This window comes from Athene noctua, chromosome 3 (assembly GCF_965140245.1).
Source record: "Athene noctua chromosome 3, bAthNoc1.hap1.1, whole genome shotgun sequence".
Taxonomy (NCBI): Eukaryota; Metazoa; Chordata; class Aves; order Strigiformes; family Strigidae; genus Athene; species Athene noctua.
The window spans coordinates 84,788,329-84,799,805 of NC_134039.1; the positions used below are offsets into that span (position 1 = coordinate 84,788,329).

The following is an 11,477-nucleotide window of genomic DNA, read 5'->3' on the forward strand; positions in this document are numbered from 1 at the left end:
CCTGTCCACGGGGTGACCTTGTCGCTGGAGGAGGTGGATGGAGAGGTGCAGGCATGGAGCCAACCCTTGCAGGTGCCCCCACAGCCAGACGAGGATCCAGGACCTCTTCTCCTGGAAGGGGGACAGCCCCAGAGACCCCAGACCCCAACAGCCCCAGGCTGTGCACACCCTAGGGTGGGGTCTCTGCTTCAGTGGGTGATTTACTAGTGAGAGGGGGCGAGGGGCTGTGACCAGCTCCTCCAGGCCGTGCCAGAGCAGCGCAGAATTAGTCCCCAGGGCCCAAACTGCCCTGCCCAGGGTCGGGTGCTGGAGGCTGAACCCCCTACCCAACCCTGATGATGATGAGGAGGATGGAACTTAGTCCTTCCTCCCCCGTGTGCTAGGGTAGCGTGATGTCTCCATCCTCCCAGCACCCTGGTGCTAAAGCAACACTTGGGCAGCCCCAGGCTGAGCTGGATTTCCCCCAAGGGCTCTGACTTGGGTGAGAAACTCCCCTCTGTGGTCCCCTGGGGAGGGATTTGAACTGGGTGTTGGATTTTAACCACTTGGGAGGAAATTTTTCCTCCTGGAGCCTGGTCCTTGACTCCTCATGGGCGGGAGAGGGATCTGGTGCATTCACTGGGCAGCAAAGGTGATTTCTGCGTCATTGTGCCTCTCCCGAGCCATTGAGATGGAGCAGCCCAAGGAAAGGAGCCCCTCGGCCAAACTCCAGCAGACCTGAGGGCTCTGCCAAGCCGCAGGCTCCATCCCGGTGCCAGGGTCCCCGATGCCAGGGTCCCCGATGCCACTCCCATCCTGTCCCCTTCCAGCCCGGAGAGTGGGACTGTACTCACGGTGCACGACTGCCCGCACGGCCCACTGCTGGGAGGGGGACCTGGGGGAGCTCAGCGTCACCGTGCACGTCTCCCTGCTGGCGTTGAAAGCGTGCTGGCCCGTGGAGCAGAAGCTCTCGAAGAAGGAGATGTTGATGCTGGCAGTCCTCCACTCAGCCTGCAGTGACAGCAAGAGCTCAGCACTGTCCCCCCCCCCGACCTGGGAAATGCCGAGGAGCATCCTGCCCCCTCCCCTGGGATGCTGTGGCCATCCCCATTCTCCCCCACCTCGGTCACTGCTGGCCCTCCCAGGGAACAGGAAAAGTTTAAAAGTAGTTTCTTTATGAGAAGCTGAGCTCTTGGCTGCTGTTCCTCACCAGGGCCCTACGCCGGCCTTATCTGAGAGCTGCAGCTTTTGGTGTTACAGGAATAGCAGGTCCCAGAGGGAAGCAGGGTGGGGGGAGCAGGGGAGACTGAAGGGCATGGGGGGAGCGGGACAGGGCTGTGCAGCCCCCCTGTGCCCCCATGGGCATCTGAACCCCTTCCGCCACCTCCATTTCTACCTTCTGTCCCCACCAACATGGGTCCCTGTCCTCCCTAGAGCTTCCCCACATCTCTGTGGTTCTGCAGAGGCAGGAGATAAAAGTTTTACTTTTGGATAAACTGGAGCATCCCTGGGAGGGGTTAGCCTGGACAGCACCAGAGGGATGGGAGAGGGGTTGATGGAGTCCGTGTCCCCTCCGAAATGTTCCTGGGGCTTTTTGCATCTGCTCCTTTGCTTCGTAGGAGCTGGGAGCTCACTAAGGTCGAGATGATCACCCTCCTGCCTGCACAGACCTTGCCTGCGCAGGTCCTTTGTGCAAAGGTGTCGTACGTACAGCTCCTGCACGCACAAGCACTGTGTGCGCAAGTCCTTTGTGCACAGATTCTGCACGGGTAAGGTTTTGCCTTCACGGGTCCTGTGCGCACTGAAATGAGGTGCTGGGAGAGGCTCTGCTCCTGCCTGCTCCAGCTCCCCCAGCCTTCCCCTCCCTCTGCAACACCATCTTCCCTGTGTCCCACTCGAAGTCATGGCCAGCAGGAGCGCATGCTCCACTGCAAGGGAAGGCACCTTATCTCACCCCATCTTATCTAAGTATTTGGGAAGCGGTGGTGGAGACAGGATGTGCTCGCCGGTGTCCAGCACAGAGCAAGGGTGAGCTCAGCATCATGAGGCCCCGGCCATCCCTGCGAAGCGCCGCTGGCCCTCGCCTGTCCCTTCGCTTTGCACGGGGAGAAACTTCCCCCAGGCCCCTCCGAGTCTGCAGCATCCCGGCTGCATCCCTGGGGAAAGGCTTGGGTGGGAAACCTGCTCCCAGCCCTGCGCAGCTGGACGAGCCCTTGGCAAGGCAGCATCCCCCAGAACGCTCATCCCCAGCGGGACAGAGTGAAGAGGGTTACAGCCTGGTCCGGGCGATGGTTTTATCATCTTCGGACGCTGGGTTGTGCTCCTACGCTTTAAATGTCCTGCAGTTTATCAGTCCCCTGCCTGTGAAACGTTCTCGGCAGAGGTAGGAAAAGCCTCTCTGCTGCCTCCTCGCCATCCTCAGGTTTTGCCGCAGCTCTGTCTTCCCCCACCCCTTAATAACCAACATCTCCTCCTACCACCCCATGAGGGAAACAAAAAAAGACCATTAAAAGGCCTTTTTTTGGGGTGGGAAGGGAAATCAGACACAATGCTAAAACGCGGCTGAGCACCGAACCGCTTTGCTGCTGGATGGTGAGCAGTGCCTAAACCATTTTTGAGGCTGGACTGGAGAGATTTACCCTCTGCAGGCTTGGAGAGGGGCACGGCAAGGCCCGCTGCAGCTGGCAGGGATGCCCCAGCAGCTCTCCCCTCCCGCCGCCAGAGCCGCTCGCATTCCTTGGCCGGAGTTGACAGACGCTGCCGAGCAGCTCGAATCCGGTTCCCACACTGGCGGGGACCTAAAACTAACATCCCCGAATGAGGTAACAGCACTTGAGTCAACAAACCACCCCGCCAGCTGGACAGGGTGAGGGGGACCACAACCCTGCTCGGTGAGAGGGTCCCTCCGCCTGCTCCAGGGACCATCCCGGTGTCCCCAGAGGGGTGGGTGTCACACAGCAAATTCCCTCAGGCGCCTGGGTGCAGGTCCAGGTGATCCCGTTGTTGCTTTTGGCTGGAGCAGGCTCTGGTGCTCCCCAGTAGCCTCCAGCTCAGCTCACTGGGCATATCCGTGTCCCAAGTGGGGACACGATGGAGGAAGAACGCTAGTCCTCTGGGAGGTGGCCACAGGGTTGTGTGGCTCAGCCACAGCTCAGGGGACACCAGCCACCTCTGACATTGTCACCTCTTGCTTGACTTAACGCATTTTGGGGTTGGGATGAGGAACAGAGCAGTCATCCATCCATCCAAACATCCATCCATCCATCCATCCATCCATCCATCTGTTTATCCCAAGTCTGGAGCACCTCAAGCAGCCAATGAAAACCCAACTGAAGATACATTTGTCATCCAGACCTTGGGAAAGTCATCCTATGGAATGCACGGCATCGAGCTAATAAGCCTTGTTAAGAAACTTGTTAATATCCTGCGGTAATCAAAGGAGAAGGGGAAAAAGGGAGGGTTGGGGAACATGGACCAAACGGTTCAGTGCTGGTTAAAAACTGGGAACCAACCAGCCCATAAAATACCTTCAGTCCACAAAGTGGTACCAACCATAGATTTGGCTTTAGTTTTTAAGATTTACAGTTTGAGGGTGGTTTGGTTTTGGTTTTTTTTTTTAAATTAAAATTTACTGCAGCTGGAGAAACTGAGGTTCATCAGGGTCAATGCCCTCAATTCCTGAGTTCAACCCCAACCATTTTGGTGGGGTCCCTGCGTCGCCAGTGCTGCCCCATGAGCCCAGCTCCGCACAGGGTGGCTGCTCTGCGCTACCCTCTCCCCTGCCATGAGTGATTTGGACCTGTCCCCTACCACCAGCCCCCACCTTGCCCTCAATGCTTCCCTGGCTCCTCTCTGGAGCTGAGCTTTTAGCACACTGTTGCCCTAACTCTGGCTCGTTCTTGCAGACCAGGATTGGAGCCGTTTCTGGAACCCTTCTCCTTATAGCGTGCACTTTCCTGTTTTCCCACGGATTGTGAAATGCAAAGGATTTTTTCACTTCGCTGTCAAGATTTGGCTAGAGACTTGTTTACTGGGCCTACAAAGCAGGGAAACCAGATAGTGCCATTTCTCTGTTATCTGCTCAGCTTGGGAGGCATAAAATTTGTTGCAGTTTTCAGGAATACACCGAGTGGAAAGTTAACGGCAAGCGGGTGGGAGGTGTTTTGGCAGCCGGGGAGAGCGATGCTATGGGAGGATGCACCCTTGCAGCCTTTCTGCAGCTGTTTCGAGGCGTACTTGGCATTTTGTACTAACAATGCTTCGGCTCGTTATTATGCCCAGAGGAACCTAAGGGAAACAGGGCGGCAGACTTGCTGGCTCGCCAGCTCCGCTATCGCCCAGCGAGGCGGGTAGAGAGGAGCGATGGATGATGCCAAGCCGTGATGTCTGCCCACCCCTTAGCTGGTGCATCGCCGTGCACCAGTGCTTCCCAGCCTTACATCCCCGTTTCCATAAAGCCTCCTGGCACAGCTCCAGAGAAGCCCCGGGGAGGACAGCAGCTCCATGCAGAGCATGACTGCGCCCAGAAGGAGAAGGGAAAGCGTTAAACACCAGCACAGTCATAAGTCACCCAGGTGATTTAGAGGCTCCAAAATTAGATTTTTTTCAATCTGATGAAATATTTTTATATATTTGATGTAAAATTTGGTGAGAAGCTTTCCCGGCGTGGACACGGCTGCAGGTTCAGCCACTGTGCAAAGCAGGGCAGGGGATGCTCTCAGAAGAGCATCTGGGCCACAGGCATCATGGTAATAAGGTCCGTCCTTGGATTCATCCTCAGTGTTAAGGGCATTATGACTAAGAATATCATCATTTCTGCAGGTGTGCGGGCAAGGAGCGTTTACACCCAGCAGCAGCCAGAGTAGGAAGGTGATGATCACAGGATGGCAGCAGATGGGCACTTCCCCTTCTCCAGGAGCGCGGTGGGTGCTATTGGGAGGTCCAAGCCCTCTCCAGGGCTGACGGGCAGGGCCATCACCAAGCCACAGGGAATTTCAAGAGCTGCTGTGGTCAGTAGGAACGATCGTGCTCGTCTCAGCACGTACCTCAGGGCGTTTTATGAACACAGTGTGGCTTTGCTTTGCGTCTTGCCACTGCACGGTGAAGCCAAGTCATTCCATTTTACAAACGGGACAGCACAGGATCACGAACCTGGGCAGTTATTTCTGATGCTGTGCAGCGTAGGCTGTGAGAAGGACCCTTACATGCCAATTTACTAATGCTTGCACTGCCTTGGCAGTGCTGAGAGGCAGAAACCAGAGTACTACAATGACAAAACCCACCCCTGAGCCCTACCCACAGCTCAGACAGACACAATCACTGTCAAGGTGTCACCAGCCTGTGGTATTGTCTCTTCCTCTTGGTCAAACTTAAACTTCAGCCTGTTTAGAAGTTATCAATATATTGCATCTTCCCTATTACAGGAAACTCACAGTTTCCATACAAATAATTTTGAAGATGAATATCCCTCAGAAAAGCCAGCAGACTGTACCCACCCACCAGAAGAAGGGGTCTTGGGTTGGGCTTGTCTTTCCCCAACCTTGGCACTACATTGTACTACCCCCTGGTCTTGTAGAGGGCTTGAAACAAATGAAATGAAGTTTTTTTGCTCTCACATCAGGGCTTTATGAGAGCTGATACAGCATCGAGGTGCACAGTGAGTCCCAAACTCCAGGCTGCTGTTCTTCCCAGTTGCTCTGCAGTTGGATGCCACCCTACCCCAGCTGTGAGGTTGCAAGATCTCACCAATTGCACAACTGTGGAGAAACTCCACCTTTTTTGCTTGGGTTTTTGGGATGAACTTCTGGCCCCTCTGCAAAGGCAGAAAGCTTTCCTGTTAGCCTTTGCAGAGGGCAAGTTTCACCCTCTAAAATCTCCCATTGCTTTTTCTGAGACCTGGGTGGGCTCAGCTGGTCCTTTTACTTGAAGAATACCACACAGGCCTCTCCTCCTGCCATATCCCCACCAGGTGATGCTGCGTGGGTTTGCATTTACCATTTTACATCCCAAAAGGAGTTGCATCTTATTTTGGTGAAATTACTCGAATGTCTGTAGGCTCACATGCTCAGGGTACCACAGGTTAAAAGCAACAGAGCTGCTAATCCTACATAGAAGTCCAAAAGGGTGGTTGGTACTTACACAGGTTTTAGCTTCTTTCAGATACATGATGGGCCCATTATTTTGCACCTCGTCTTTGCAGAAGAACTGGAAAGACAGAAGAAAAGCAACTCTCAAACTGATGATATAGGTTGGAAGGACAATGGGTCACTTATTCAACAGATTGCCCCAAACCAGGACGCATCCCAACCAAAGCCGTGATCCATTTTATAGAGGTGAGACAGGCCTGGGAGCCCTTCACTCAACCCTTTTTGTGGGGAAAGGGTTTACACACATAACTGACATGGTTGCTAATGCACTTCCCAAACCAGGCTTAGGATTTGCAGTGTGGCGTAAAGCAGGAGTTGGTTTAGGCAGTAGGAAGGTCCATGCCAGTGGGCCACAATGCAGTCCTGCCCTACAAAAGCCAAGCATCTAGAAGCAGAATCCTCTTCCCTCCTTCCTAGCACTGGGATTTTTAGGTATCCTGGCTTGCGTTTTGAGACTCTATAGTCCCAAACTATTTTCTGCTAATATCACCCATGCATGGTTTATTGTGGTCTTTACCCTCTCATCAAGTCCAAGTCCACCCCAAGGCAGTTTCTGCTCTCCATAGTGTTTCCCTCCCTCTTCCCAAATTTCACTTTTTCCCCGTTCAGCACCCAGACCATAATGCCCTTCATCTTGTGTGTCTCTTCACTGGCAAGCTACAGGAGAAAGGGGTTGGACTAAACGACCTTTAAAGGTTCCTTCCAACCCAACCCATTCTATGTTTCTGTGACTCAGAATTATTTTTCTGCCTCGTGTTTTCCTAAGGCAGATCTCTCTGACACCAGCTTGCACAGTGAGAAGGGCTGCAGACTTCACACGTACAGGGGATGCCAGCTAAATATTCATAGACACCACCACAAAGTGCCCACCTTCCCGTAGGCTTCATTACCTCGTTTTGGAATGAAACGTTAGGGTGCTGGTGTCCAGGACTGCTGCTCACTGTCTGGTCCCCCGGGGCTGGGGCTGATGGCTGGGTGCTGGCAGGCCTCCGGTCAACACTTGTAGGTTTGGTTGACACAGATTCGGTGTCATGGCTTTCCTGGCCTGGGTCCCCAATACACACCAAAAAAACAAGCAGACAGACACTGATACAGTATAGAGGTACAGCTGACACAGCTCCGTGCATGCCTGAAAATAAGTTTCGATCTCTAGACCTGCCTTGAAGCTCAAAGCTTGGAGAGGTTTTGGGCTGCTTCTTTTTTTTTTTTTTTTTTTAAAAAAAAAACAAACCCAACACTTTGATATGGAAAAAATATTATTGCTGATTTTATTTTCTGCCGCTGAAAGCCATCAGCTTGTTCTGGAGAGATGAACCCAAGGGCCCCTCACTACACAATGTCTACAAAGAACACTGAATTATTTGAGCATGTCCAGAGAAGGGCAATGAAGCTGGTGAAGGGTCTAGAGGACATGTTGTACGAGGAGCAGCTGAGGGAACTGGGGGGGTTTAGTCTGGAGCAGAGGAGGCTGAGGGGAGACCTCCTGGCCCTCTGCAACTCCCTGCCAGGAGGGTGCAGAGAGGGGGGATGAGTCTCTGGAGCCAAGGAGCCAGCGCCAGGCCCCGAGGGAATGGCCTCAAGCTGCCCAGGGCAGGGTCAGGCTGGCTCTGAGGAAGGATTTCTGTGCAGAAGGGGCTGTTGGGCGTTGGAATGGGCTGCCCAGGGCAGGGGGGAGTCCCCGGGATCCCTGGAGGGGTTGAAGAGTCGGGCTGAGCCAGCGCTGAGGGATCTGGGGGAGTTGGGAACGGTCAATATTAGATTAACAGTTGGACTGGATGATCTTCAAGGTCCTTTCCAACCTAGATGATTCTGTGATTCTGTGATGGCTGTGCGTGGGTAGCTGGGTGATCAGTTAAAAAAGGAGTATCGCTGGGTAAATGGGATGGCCCTCATTTCACTTTATCTGGGGTGTCTTCCATGTAGGTTTCTACAACAGAGGTAGAGTATCTGAGCTGGCTACCCAGGAGCTCCCGGTAAAGGGAGCTCATTGTGCAATCCCACTGACAACTGCAGCCGCCTCTCTTAGGAGGGGATGAAACCCCACAGCCCCCGTTGACTTCATCAGCTATGGAAGAAGTCCAAGGTGACATGCTTAGAAGTAGCACCTGGTACCATGGAAGACAGCCTGGGATGTCCTGCCTGCCTGCTACTCCAGAAAGGCACCAGCTCCATGTCTACCAGCCCCATGCAGGTGTCTCAGATACCTGAGATCATCTCAGATGCCTTTGGTAAGGTCTGTAGCATCTTATGGATTCTTGTGCAATGGGAGCACAGCAGGCTCCTGCCTCCCCAAATCCTTTTGAAGAAATGGATCTCCATCCCTGGGTTCCTAACCAATCCTTAAATGATAACAGAGTTAAAACACCACATCCTGTTCACCGCCTGTTTGCTTTTGGGACTCCTGCCTCTTCCACCGAAAAGATGAGGGATATTTATCTCCTCAACACATTCTGAGGGCTGCAGGAGAGAATTAATTTCAAAGCTGTCTATTTATCTCTCATTCTCTCACCTGTTTATTAAATGTAAAGGTTTTTTAGACCTCTTCATGCTCAATGCTTGAGGTCAAATTTGAATTAACATAATTTCATATATCATCCTTTAATAGCGAATAGCCCTGAGGAGCAGGAGGGAAGAGAAATATCCTTCATGAAGATACCCATTTCACCTCTTCATGCCTGCTAACATGCTCAAAACACGACTTAGGTGAAGCCAGTAAAGATGGTCTTGACTTAAGACTTGGCCTATTTACTGATGCTGAGAGCTGGAAGACTGAGGGGGATGGAGATGTTTTTTTGAGTGGCTTCTGTATTACAGATAACTGGAAATTGGGTCAAAAAAACCCCCAAACATTCTCCAGAGGAAGGTAGTGAAGGGCTTCAGCTCATCACAGCTTTCATTCAGACCCAGACGTGAGCTGAACCCACAGTCCCCCCCAGGTCTGGAAAGCTCCATGGAGCCCTCACAGTCCCACAGCGTGATTACTTCCCCATAAACACTACCAGGCAAAATTCAAGCCAGGAGCTTAAACTGTGCCTCACCAGGACACTTGTGAACAAACATGATTCTGTGACGCTCCAGAGGTCTAGAGAAAACATGTTAATGGTGTTCAGCAAGATCCTAAACACCACGTGGACACTCCTAATGCTGCTTAGACAGAAGTCAGCAGCCAAATCCCCCGCAGCAATGGTGCATATCCTACCTAACTGCTTAGACTCTTTAGAGGTTGTAGACTCAGAGTTTAGCCACAAAATCTCCTTAGTCACCTAAAGCTTATTTTCTGTGCATGCCCAGACAGGCTCCACTAAGCTGTCAGCCATACTAGGGAACTTCTACAATCAGCATTTCAGGGTGTTGTCGATCTGTTTCACCAACTCTACCATGTCAGTCTCCACCTCTGAGCTCATCACTGCTGGCTCCCTTTTGCTGTCACTGAAGATCAAGTCATTGCAGTTGGTGATGCTTTGGGCACACTTTGGTCCATCCCAAAGCCAATGTCTACAAACAGCCAGTTGATTCATGACTTGAGTTTCACAAACTGCATTGACTCGACCTCCACCAGTGACAACAGGGACCTAAACCCCCAGTTGTCATGGAGACAACTATGCTGGAAAGTCCTAAAATGAGACAAGGTGATGACACCCCATAATGACAGGAGGTGTTTAGGGTAGCCAAAGGAAAAGACCACAAAAGGCCCTCCCAGCATGAGAAATCGAGGTTCTTGTCTTCTGGTACCTGCTCCAGGAGTCGATGTGGTGGCTGCCTCTGAGACCTTGTCGATTGTGCCGGGTGGTAAAGACGGAGACACTTTGCTAGTGATGAGAGTCACGGATCCATCAAAAGGGACAACAGAAGGGCTGGTGCTTCCAGGTCTGCTGGAAGAGGCCAGTCCCTGAACTAGAGAACTGGAAGAAGAGTCAGGCTGCTTGGTGACAGGTGTGGTAGAAGAGACAGCATAGTCCTTGGACCCAGGGGATAGGTTGCTCCCTGGGTCTCCTGTACTCGCAGTGGTGTTGGTCACCTGGTCCAGAGACTGGCTTCCCTGAGTGGCCACGCTGGGAGTGGGTGTGAGGGCTGCTGGAGGGCTGCTCACAGGACTGGCAGTAGTGGTGTTTGCCAGGCTTCCTAAGTTGGCTGGAGGGGTGATGCTGGAAGTTGGAGCTGGAGGGGTGGCTGCTGAGGCTCTGGAGCCAGTGGAAGGGTTGACCTGCTGAGACAGGCCAGTCAATGTTGTGAGGGCAAGTGATGTGTTTCCCGGGTTGTTTGTGGAGATGGTCCCTTGATCTGCAACAGATCGTGTTGCAGAGATGGAGTGTGGGGTTCCCGTTTTGTCTGTAGAGTTGGTCCTCTGAACACTGGCAGAGGACATCGTAGGGGTGAGTGATGTGGATTTTAGATGATCTGTAGGTCCTGTGGTCCCACTCGTCTTGTTGCTGGCTGTAATTGTGACGTTCTGCTCATTTTCTCCTGGGTTTGCAAGAGACGTGTTTGTAACATTCTGAGAGCTGACACCTAGGGAAAAGTAAAAACACCAAGGTAAACTCTGAACCAAGGAAACTACTCTTGGTTTCCACCCAGAACAGGTACTAGTAGAAATAAATGCTGACCAGAAACCAGGAGTCATTCACTCAGGGCTCGTCTCATGCTCTCTCAACTCATAACAAATGCCAGGTTCTGGTATTGCCCTGTCCAGCAGAAAGCAGAGCAGAGGAGGAGGAGGAGGAGAAGGAGGAGGAAGCCCAAGCAACCTCCACAACAAACACTCAAACTCACATGACTTCAAAGGGGTTGGAGGGTGAGCAGGAGGGCAAGACCTGCTGGTTCCCGGAAGATGGGAGGTGCACCTGCTCCCATGCAAAGCACTGCAAGTCATTCCCAAAATAAAGTAGATCCAGCCCTTGTGAGGGGGAAGCCAAGGGATGCGCCGAGTGCTGTTTGTCCAACCAGAGAGGTCTTTCACATCTCTGAAGTGGTGAGTAGCCTCAGATAAATAAGGTGACATATATTCTTTTTACAAGCTCAAGTTTTGTTTCCTTAATTGTTCACATTTTAACTTAGGTTTTTCTTCCCCTCTCAAACTCAGATGATTACTATAAAAAGTCATAAAGAGGCACTCTCACTTAAATCCAGAGTCAAACCATTGACAGTGGTGAGGCCCTGGCACAGGCTGCCCAGAGAAGCTGTGGCTGCCCCCTCCCTGGAAGGGTTCAAGGCCAGGTTGGACGGGGCTTTGGGCAACCTGGGCTAGTGGAAGGTGGCCCTGTCCGGGGCAGAGGGGGTGGACTAGGTGATCTTTAAGGTCCCTTCCAACACAAACCATTCTGTGATTCTATGAAAATGTGTACACACTGAAAT

The 11,477-nt window shown here is 52.4% G+C and overlaps 1 protein-coding gene across 4 annotated transcripts in view; it reads right to left on the bottom strand.

Annotated features, from left to right (window-relative positions):
* PODXL (podocalyxin like) overlaps nucleotides 1-11,477 on the bottom strand; it is a 47,712-nt gene that overhangs the window by 7,079 nt on the left and 29,156 nt on the right. For all 4 annotated transcript variants that reach the window (XM_074903537.1, XM_074903536.1, XM_074903535.1 and 1 more), the window contains exons 2-5: nucleotides 9,858-10,634; nucleotides 7,016-7,170; nucleotides 6,118-6,183; nucleotides 834-990 (exon numbers count right to left, since the gene is read on the bottom strand). In XM_074903537.1, the coding sequence (XP_074759638.1) occupies nucleotides 834-990; nucleotides 6,118-6,183; nucleotides 7,016-7,170; nucleotides 9,858-10,634 (1,155 nt within the window). The remainder of the gene's footprint in view (nucleotides 1-833; nucleotides 991-6,117; nucleotides 6,184-7,015; nucleotides 7,171-9,857; nucleotides 10,635-11,477) is intronic.